The sequence below is a fragment of the Colobus angolensis genome, unplaced genomic scaffold (assembly GCF_000951035.1).
Source record: "Colobus angolensis palliatus isolate OR3802 unplaced genomic scaffold, Cang.pa_1.0 Scaffold1, whole genome shotgun sequence".
NCBI lineage: Eukaryota > Metazoa > Chordata > Mammalia > Primates > Cercopithecidae > Colobus > Colobus angolensis.
This window is the reverse complement of record NW_012110918.1, coordinates 10,700,635-10,710,094: the sequence shown is the minus strand read 5'-3', so window position 1 is coordinate 10,710,094 and position 9,460 is coordinate 10,700,635. Positions and strand designations below refer to the sequence as shown.

General features: G+C 54.2%; 1 protein-coding gene across 1 annotated transcript in view; it reads right to left on the bottom strand.

Annotated features, from left to right (window-relative positions):
• Window positions 1-2,597: 2,597 nt before the first annotated feature.
• Window positions 2,598-9,460, bottom strand: part of CDR2L (cerebellar degeneration-related protein 2-like) — a 17,416-nt gene continuing 10,553 nt past the window's right edge. The window contains exons 2-5 of the mRNA XM_011941658.1: window positions 8,780-8,892; window positions 7,514-7,662; window positions 6,777-6,941; window positions 2,598-5,187 (exon numbers count right to left, since the gene is read on the bottom strand). Of these exons, the coding sequence (XP_011797048.1) occupies window positions 4,296-5,187; window positions 6,777-6,941; window positions 7,514-7,662; window positions 8,780-8,892 (1,319 nt within the window). The 3' untranslated portion in view covers window positions 2,598-4,295. The remainder of the gene's footprint in view (window positions 5,188-6,776; window positions 6,942-7,513; window positions 7,663-8,779; window positions 8,893-9,460) is intronic.

Genomic DNA, 9,460 nt, shown 5'->3' with positions numbered 1-9,460 from the left:
AAAAAAAAAAAAATGCTGAGGGAGAGAAGGGTGGCTGGATACATGCCACAGCTTCCTTCATCTCTCAGGTGTGACTGCTCCATGTGGTCATCACCACCTACTCCCCATCCTGGTGATGACAGGTGACAACAGGATGGGAAAACCCAACAGCCACTTGCACGCTGCCCTTGTGAAACCCCCATGCTGTTCAGGTGATGTACTAAGCACAGCAGTTTGGGGCCCAGCCCTGGGCTCGGGCTCGCCACATCACACTTTTTTTTTTTCTTGAGACTGAATTTCGTTCTGTCCCCAGGTTGGAGTGCAGTGGTGTGGTCTAGGCTCACTGTAACCTCCACCTCCTGGGTTCAAGCAATTCTTGTACCTCAGCCTCCGGAGTGGCTGGGATTACAGGTGTGCACCACCATGCCTGGCTAATTTTTGTGTTTTTAATAGAGATGGGGTTTCGCCATGTTGACTGGGCTGGTTTCCAACTCCTGGGCTCAAGTGATCCTCCTGCCTTGGCCTCCCTTGGCCTAGCCCCACACCACACTCTCCTCCCCTCCTGAGTTCAAGGGAAGTTGTTCCCCATCAGGACATTGGAGGAAGGAGTTTTGGGGGAAGCCTGCATTTCTCCCCAGCTCTAGCTGGCCCCTGAGTCTACTTCCCTGTGAAGACTTTGGAAGCTGTTCCACAGACTCAGGTCATGTGGGCTGGTGGAATTGGGGTCCACAGAGCTGCCTTTTTTGTCTGGAGACAGGAGAGTGAAGAAGCTAGCAAGAAACCCCTCAAAGATTCAGGAGCATTTTCCTCTCTGATTTTGGAAGTCACCCATTGGAAAGGTCCACCCCGGCTGCTGGTGCGAGAAGGGGTGGGTGGGGTTGGCAATGTGAAGTGAAGGAGGATACCCTAGAGGTGCCCCCTTCGATCAGGATCCACAGTCCTGTTTCTAGGCTTCCAATATCTGAGCTTGGACAGCAATTCTTTTTTTTTTTTTTCTCCTTTTTTTTTTTTTTTTGAGATGGAGTCTCGCTCTGTCTCCCAGGCTGAAGTGCAGTGGTGCGATCTCAGCTCACTGCAACCTCTACTTTCCGGTTCAGGTGATCCTCCCACCTCAGCCTCCTAAATAGCTAGAATTTTTGTATTTTTAGTAGAGACAGGGTTTTACCATGTTGGCCAGGCTGGTCTCAAACTCTTGATGTCACATGATCTGCCCGCCTCAGCCTCCCAAAGTGCTGGGATTACAGGCGTGAGCCACGCCTGGTCTATCATTTTGCATCAAGGAGAACAAAAAACTCAACGGATTGACAGCACTTCCAGAACAAGAGGGAGGCTGGCAGAATCTTGGTGATGGGGACTCCTCCAGAAGATGAGCCCCTCTATGTACCGTTCTCTCTATAACATGGGGAGGAGATGGATGTCTGAGGAAGAATGGGAGTGGTGAGGTTTTTCATGTATATGGAAGAGAGATGTGGGGTTTATCAGCTTGAAAAACACCAGGAGATGGCCCTCTTGTCATTCCTGTGGCTATCCTGTGTCATCAATGGGTGGCTCACCAAAGGCAGGTCAGCTTCCCCACCCCTCATGGTCCTTCAGGGTATCAGTCTGGCCCTGGACTCACTGCCATGGCTTCTCATTGCACTCAGGAGGCCCGAGCTCCCCTGAACCTTTGGGCCCCTTGGGAGCCTGGCCTCTACCCTCTGTCCTGGCCCCACCCCCCACTGCCCCAGCCGCTCCCTGGGCCTCCACTGGTCTTCCCATTGGTTCCTCCCCAGCCTTCTGGTTTCAGCTTCATCATCACCTCTGCAGAGGTGCCCCGACCACCCTCGCTTAGCATTTCTCAATCTTTTTTTTCCATGATTGCTCCGCATTCCTACTTCCAAGAGCCTGTTTAGACATTTTCTCCCAATTGCTCCCCCAGGAATTTTAGTAACACTGTGTATCTCTTCATGTGCTGTATTTATATATCTAGATATGATTTTTTTTTTGAGACAGGTCTCGCTCTGTTGCCCAGGTTGGAGTGCAGTGGTGCGATCATAGGTCACTTCAGCTTTGACTTCCCAGGCTCGTGATCCTCCCACCTCAGCCTCCTGAGTAGTTGGGACTACAAATACACACCACCTTGCTCTGCTAATTTTCAAAAAATGTTTTGTAGAGAGGGAGGGGGTCTTGCTATGTTGCCCAGGCTGGTCTCAAACTGGGCTTGAGTGATCCACTATGGCCTCCCAAAGGGCGGGGATTACAGGCATGAGCCCCTGCGCCAGGTCGATTTTTCTTTTTTCTTTTTTAAAAAAACTTGGTTCACCCTGTTGAACCCAGGTGCTCTAGCTGAGAGGTAGCACTACCCTCCTGCCCTGATTTTTCCATCATGCTACATCTTTTGTTTAATTATTTCGGGTGGATCTCCCCACACAAGAATGTAAACTCCAAGGGAAGAGGGGCCCTGCTGGCTTGTTCACCATGTATCCCTAGCTGGCCCTCAATAAATATAGAAACTTCTGCCAGAGGCTGCTATTTGGAGCTGTTCAGTCTCAGGGAAGTGGGACCCAGGATGCTACCCTCTCCCACAGCTGGGCGTGATGCGAGGCAGGTGCGTGAGATGCACAGAGATGGGCCATTTCTGCTTTTAGAATACTGGTGCATTTTTTATTAAAGAAGAGAATAAAGCATTTGTAAATATATTTCTCTCACGTATACTTCAAAGGTGATGCTGGTCTGCCACTACACAGCTGGGGAGCAAACAGGCTGGAGCTCTTCCCCCCACCCTTCCTTTTGCCCAGATAACAGAGACACGGAGGGCAGGGAGCTGCCTAGCCTCAAAGGACAAAAGTTTCCCAGTTGCATGTACAGAAGGACACAGTCGCCACCAGCTCCCATCACAGTGCCGCCCGGAAAGCAGGTGGTGTCTCCAGGAGGTCAGGGATGCTTGGTAAGAAAACCCCTTTACCCATTAGAAATAAATAAGGCATGAAGGTTCCCACTGGGCTCCCGGTACAGAGGCCAGGGCCCCCGCCTTCCACTGACTGTATGATTCCTCTGGCTTCTAGGGTCTCAGAAAGGGTGGCAGAAGGAACCAGAAGCTGCTCAGGGCAAGCTGAGGACCTGGGTGTCTCTTAGCTGAACCTTGACTTTCTGACATCTTGAAGCAAAACCCCTGACCCAGCTGGATCCTCAAAAGCCCCCCACAAAGGTGGGACGTTAAGAGCAGGCATTTTATGGGAGGGAGGGAGGGAGGGAGCATGTTCCTCAGCCCCATCCCAATTCAACAGGATGCAGCATGGGATGAAAACCCCAGTCCCCAGTGAAGGGCAGGCAGGGGTGGACACTGGGACCACTGGCTGGTGGTGCATGTCCAGAACCTTCTGGGGACTGCAGACATGACCTGCGCCAGGGTTGGCCTGTGGGGAGCATGGAGTGACTGAGACATCATGGTTCCTGAGATGGGGGCAAGCACAGAGAGGGGAGTCAGAGGCCAAGCTTGATTAGTTGGAGGCGGTGTGAAGGGATGAGGGCTCCCCACTGCCCCGGCCGCTGGAAAGCTTAAGGCCCAGCAGGCACTTCCGAGGTTGGAAGCCAAGGAGGCTGGCTCTGAGCGAAAATGCATGTCTGCTGAGGGGCTCCTTCTCCTCCCCCTCCGACTGGCTACAGATCTGCGGTGGGCCAAGAGTATCCAGGGAGAAACCTGTCCTTGGCAGGGCTGGGGCAGGGACACTCCAGGCCCAGCTGAGGCTTCCTGCTCTGCATGGCAGGGGACATCTCTGACCTGGTCAGGACCTTGGGGGTGGGACAGCTGGTACTAAGGGAATGTCAGCACATCAGGGCTGGGGAGAAGCAGTGGGTGGTCCAGGAAACCCCTGAAGCAGCTGGCCCTGGGGTCCCCTTTCAAGTGTTTCCAGTTGTGGCAAGGGGTCAAGGAGACCTTGCATTGCAAATCTCTTAGAAAAAACAAACTTAACCAAAAAACAGCCAACTGATCCAGAATGGCTTTTTCAGAAGCCTGGTCAGCAGTCTGAGGGTGAGGCGCAGGGTCAGGAAGCCTGGGGCTGGGGGAGCTGGGGGATCCCTGGGGTAGGGGGGACATTTGGCTTTGAACTCTGAGCTGCGCCTTTGGGCTGGCGCGAGGTGGCCAAGGGCTCCTGGGAGGCAGAACAGGTGGGCTGCCTCCGCTCAACAGGGAACATGCTGCGTGTTTCCGGATCAGGAGGTCGCGTGCTGTGGTGGCAGGCCGCTAAGGGCGCTCGCTCTCTGGAAGCTGCACCGCCCAGGCCTGAGGGACCCCACGGCCTCCACCCTGGCGGAGGCTGCAGGCCGGTCAAGGGTCACTTGCTGCTGTGCGTCTTGACTTTGGTGGCGTTGATGTCAGCCTTGGTCTTCTGGATCCTGGAGAAGATCTCCTTAAAGAGCGCCTTGTACTCGGGCTGGCTCTGCTCCAGCCGCTTGTCGACAGCCTCTACGTGCTGGCTTAGGCTCTTCTCACCTGCCTTGGCCTCCCCCTGGCCCTCCTCACCGCCGCGCAAGTCCCTCCACGAGCTGTCCCGGGAGATGGGGCGCGAGGTCTGCACACCGGTGTGCCGCACCCCGGCCCCGTGCTGCCGACACTTGCTAAGCAGCTCCTCGTACTTCTCGAGCAGCGCGTGGTACTGCTCGTCCACCTCCCGCAGAATGGACATGCCCCGCTTGCGCACACTGTTGGCGTGCAGTGTGAGGTTGCCCGCGTGCCGGCTGGCTGGGTCTTTGGCCACGATGGCGTTGAGCGCAGTGTCGCTGCAGCTCTTGCGCACCACGTGGCCTGGGGAGGCGGCAGGTGAGGAGACACCGTCCTGGGCGCCTGAGTCGTCCCCGCGGCCGGGCTGGGGATCGTCGGCCTCAGGGGCCTGTGTGAGGGGTGCGAGCAGGGCCTCGGCCAGGTGGTCGTCCGGGCCCAGTAGGTAGGTCTTGGCCTGCTTCATCTGCTGCAGCTCCAGCAGCTCTGCCTCCAGCTCTTGCACGCGCAGGCGACAGGCCTCCATGTCGCACAGCTGGCGCTCCAGCTCGGAGTACTCCTGCAGCACCGCGGTGTACTCGCGCTCCGCCCGCTCCTTGCGCTGCCGCTCCTGGCTCACCTGGGAGCGCAGCGCCCCCACCAGGGACTGCAGCCGCTCGTTCTCCTGCTCCAGGGGCCGCGGGCCGAGCTCCAGGGAGGAACTGTGTAGGCGGAAAGCATCCTTGCACCTGGCGGGGAGTGGAAGCCCGAGCAGGGTGGGGACGGAGGAGAGGGCAGTGGTCACGGTCACAGCCAAGGCTGAGAAGTCCAGCCCTTACATCTCTCTTGTTCTCTGGGCTGAAATTGTTTGCCCCTCTCCGTTGGCTCTCCACCCTCCTCCACCCTTCTCCCCCTGCTCTCTGCCCCTGGAGGCTGACCACCACGGACCGCCTCTGCCAGGTCGCCTGGTTCTCCCCTGAGCTTGGCACATGGGAGGCACTGGCTAGAGGTCCGAGGGGGGAGCAGAGGCAGTGGGGTGTGTCTTCTTTGGGCTCTCCATGGTTAATGGTGACCAGGCAGCCTTCTCCATACATTCTAGGTGCCGGTAATCTCCCTTCCCCCTTGCTCTTTGAGGCCCAGGCCTGGTGGCAGCTCCACTCTGCTGCAACCCTGGGGCACTATAGTGTCCCTGTGGTTTCCCTACGCCCTGCCCACACCTCTTCTTCATTTAACTTTTCCATTACTCCGTGTAAGAGACTGTTTTCTGCCAGGACCCTTATTGAAACACCCACTACATATGAAATATGTATTTTTCCATTATTAAGTGGTTGTCTGATCTTAGATTTAATGGGAACTGAAAAGCACAGTGGGTTACCCGTCCTGGGTTAGCATCCTGGCTGAACCACTTACTAAACAGGTGACCTTGGATAAGACACACAACCTCTGCGCTTCAGTTTTATCATCTGGAGAGTAGGCATAATAAAACACCCCCAACAGTGTTGCCATAAGAATTACATCAGCTGGCCGGGCGCAATGGCTCAAGCCTGTAATCCCAGCACTTTGGGAGGCCGAGACGGGCGGATCACGAGGTCAGGAGATCGAGACCATCCGGCTGACCCGGTGAAATCCTGTCTCTACTAAAAAATACAGAAAACTAGCCATGCGAGGTGGCGGGCGCCTGTGGTCCCAGCTACTCGAGAGACTGAGGCAGGAGAATGGCATAAACCCGGGAGGCAGAGCTTGCAGTGAGCTGAGATCCGGCCACTGCACTCCAGCCTGGGCGACAGAGCGAGACTCCGTCTCAAAAAAAAAAAAAAGAATTATATCAGCTTAGGCTGGGTGCGGTGGCTCACACCTGTAATCCCAGCACTTTGGGAGGCCAAGGTGGGTGGATCACGAGGTCAGGAGATTGAGACCATCCTGGCTAACACAGTGAAACCCCGTCTCTACTAAAAATACAAAAAAAAAAAAAAAAATGAGCCGGGTGTGGTGGTGGGCACCTGTAGTCCCAGCTACTCTGGAGGCTGAGGCAGGAGAATGGCATGAATCTTGGAGGCAGAGTTTGCAGTGAGCCGAGATCGCACCACTGCACTCCAGCCTGGGCGACAGAGCAAGACTCTGTCTCAAAAAAAAAAAAAAAAAAAAAAAAAAATTATATCAGCATAGTGGCAGCACACAGCCAGGGCTCAGTAAACGCCAGCTGCTATGACTGTCATTAGCAACAGGCCCAGTCCCTCTGATGGCCTAGATGATGCACCAACAGCACCCTGCTGCCTGCTACCTCTCCTTCCTCCCCTAGCTGGCAATCCCAGAGACACTAAGGAGCACTCACACCTACCGGGGGCTGGTGCATAACTCCTTGAGGCAGGGGAAGGTGTGGATGGTACGCCTGCGTTCCCGCTTCTCCCGGAGCACTTGCAGCTGCTCCAGGCCTCTTAGTTGCTCCACCTGGGCCTGTAGCTCCTCCACCTGGGCCTGGAGGCGCTCAATGGTCTCCGTCAGCCTGGGGGTGGGGCAGTGGACACACAGGGACTTTAAGGGGATGGGGCCAGTTTGCCTCATGGCAGCCCTGGCTCCCTGAAGATGGAGGGACGTTGGGTAGGAGGTAGACCCAACCTTGAGCCGCTGTCTGGTCCTGAGGTAGGGTGGGGAATTCTCTGCATGCCCAAGGACCTGCCCTTCTTGTATGCCTCTCAGATGAGCTGATGACTTCTCCTCTGTGCCACCTCAGTTCCTTGTCACTCCTCTATCACTTATTGTCCTGCACTGCCATAAAATATTTACATGCCTGCCTTCTCTTCCAGGCTATGAGATCTTATAGGGCAAGACAATATCTTTGTTTCCCCATCGTTGCATCCCCAGTGTATAAAAAAGAGCCTAGCGCATAGTTGGTGCTTAAGGCAAGGTTGCGGCCTGAATGTTAAACCACACAAAATCCACAAGGACAAGCTCACTCCCATCCCAGGTTCCTAGGGAGACATGCACAAGTCACACCCATCAGTCTATGGGCTCCTGTGTAGACACAGCCCTGGGGCTCTCCCTTGCCTGCCCCCCGGCCCTCAGCTGGGCCCTCACCCATGGATCTTCTGCTGGGCGGCCTTGCTCTCCAGCACCAGCCTGTGGTTGGTCAGCTCCAGGTCCCGGGCTGTCAGGTCCAGCTGCTCATAGACTTTGGCATGCTGCTCGTTCACATGCCGCAGCGTGTCCAGCTGCTTGGTTAGGTACTGGGGGTGGAAGCACATTGAGTAACCTTTTGGAACTGAGCAGGGGCAAATGTCTCTGCCTAGACCCTCCTCCTACTTCTTTTTTTGTCTTTTTTCTTTTCTTTTCTATTTTTTTTTGAGACAGAGTCTTGCTGTGTTGCCCAGGCTGAAGTACAGTGGCGTGATTTCGATTCACTGCAACCTCTGCCTCCTGAGTTCAAGTGATTCTCCTGCCTGAGCCTCCTGAGTAGCTGGAACTATAGGTGCCTGCCACCATGCCTGGCTAATTTTGGTATTTTTAGTGGAGATAGGGTTTCACCATATTGGCCAGGCTGGTCTTGAACTCCTGACCTCAAGTGATCTGCCTGCCTCTGCCTCTCAAAGTGCTGGGATTATAGGCGTGTGCCACTACCCCAGGCTCTTTTTTTTTTAAAAAAAACTCCTAAAATCTTTTTTATTTTATTTATTTATTTTTAAGACAGGGTCTTGCTCTGTTGCCTAGGCTGGAATGCAGTGGCACAATCACGGCTCACTGCAGCCTCAACCTCCAGGCTCAAGCGATCCTCACCTCATCCTCTCAAGTAGCTGGGACCACAGGCGCATGCCACCATAGCCAGCTAATTTTTGTATTTTTTGTAGAGACAAGGTTTCACCATGTTGCCTGGGCTCAAGTATTTCACCCACCTTGGCCTCCCAAAGTGTTGGGATTACAAGCATGAGTCACCACGCCCAGCCTCTTCTCCCCTTCTAAGGACAAGTTTGCTTTGATGTATTTGTCTTCAGCTGAGTGAGGCTTAAAAATGGTGGTTCAGGCTGGGCATGGTGGCTCATGCCTGTAAATCTAGCATTTTAGGAGGCTGAGCTGGGAGGATCACTTGAACTCAGGAGTTAGAGACCAGCTTGGGCAACATGGTGAGACTTGGTCTCTATTTAAAAAAAACCACAAAACTGGTGGTGCAATAGGGCTGCCTGAGATAGCTGTGCTATCCTTGTACAGGATAGCACAGTTGTGAACTATACCAGGCTATTGGGCTAAGGCTGTGTCTGATAAGCCGCCACCTTATTCTAAGTTGCATAAAGTCACACACAGGCCAAGGGGCCCTTGAGGGGTGTGGGCAAGCACATGCAGGGCCCTCACCTCGATCTCCTGCACCTGTTCCTCATTGGTGGAGTACATCTGCTGCAGGGACCCCTCCAGCTCCTTGTTCCTCTCCAGCAGAGTCTTTCCCAGCTCTGCAGCTAGGTGCAAGTCTAGGATAGGAGAAACATGAGCATGAGAACAAAGGCAGAGGATGCCCATTCATGTTCCGAGCATCTACTCTAGGTGATCCCAATGTAACCAAGACACCGGGAGCCTCCAGGCCTGGGAGGAGAGGTAAGCCAGGAGCTAAGCCTTTGCACTGTTACTTCTGCCTGGAATGTTCTTTCCTGACACTTCCAGGACTTGCTCCCTCTTCTCCTTCACGTCTGTGCCTGTCACTTTCTCTAGATCTTTCCCCAATCACTTGGTTCAGTCACACTGTTCCCTGCCCTGCAGTCTCTCTCCCGCTTCATCTTTCTCCTTAGCACTTAGCACCATCTAATTTCCCAAGAAAGTTACTCCTTTATCTTTTTCAGTTCCCCCAACTAACTGTGAGCTCATGGGGCAGTTTTTTTTTTTTCTTTTAAGGGATGGGGCCCAGGCTGGGGTGCAGTGAGTATTTACAGGTGTGATCATATGTGCTGCAGCCTTGAGCTCCTGGGCTCAAGCGATCTTCCTCCCTCAGCCTCCCAGGGCAACATAATGAGATCTCACCTCTATTGAAAAAAAAAAAAAAAA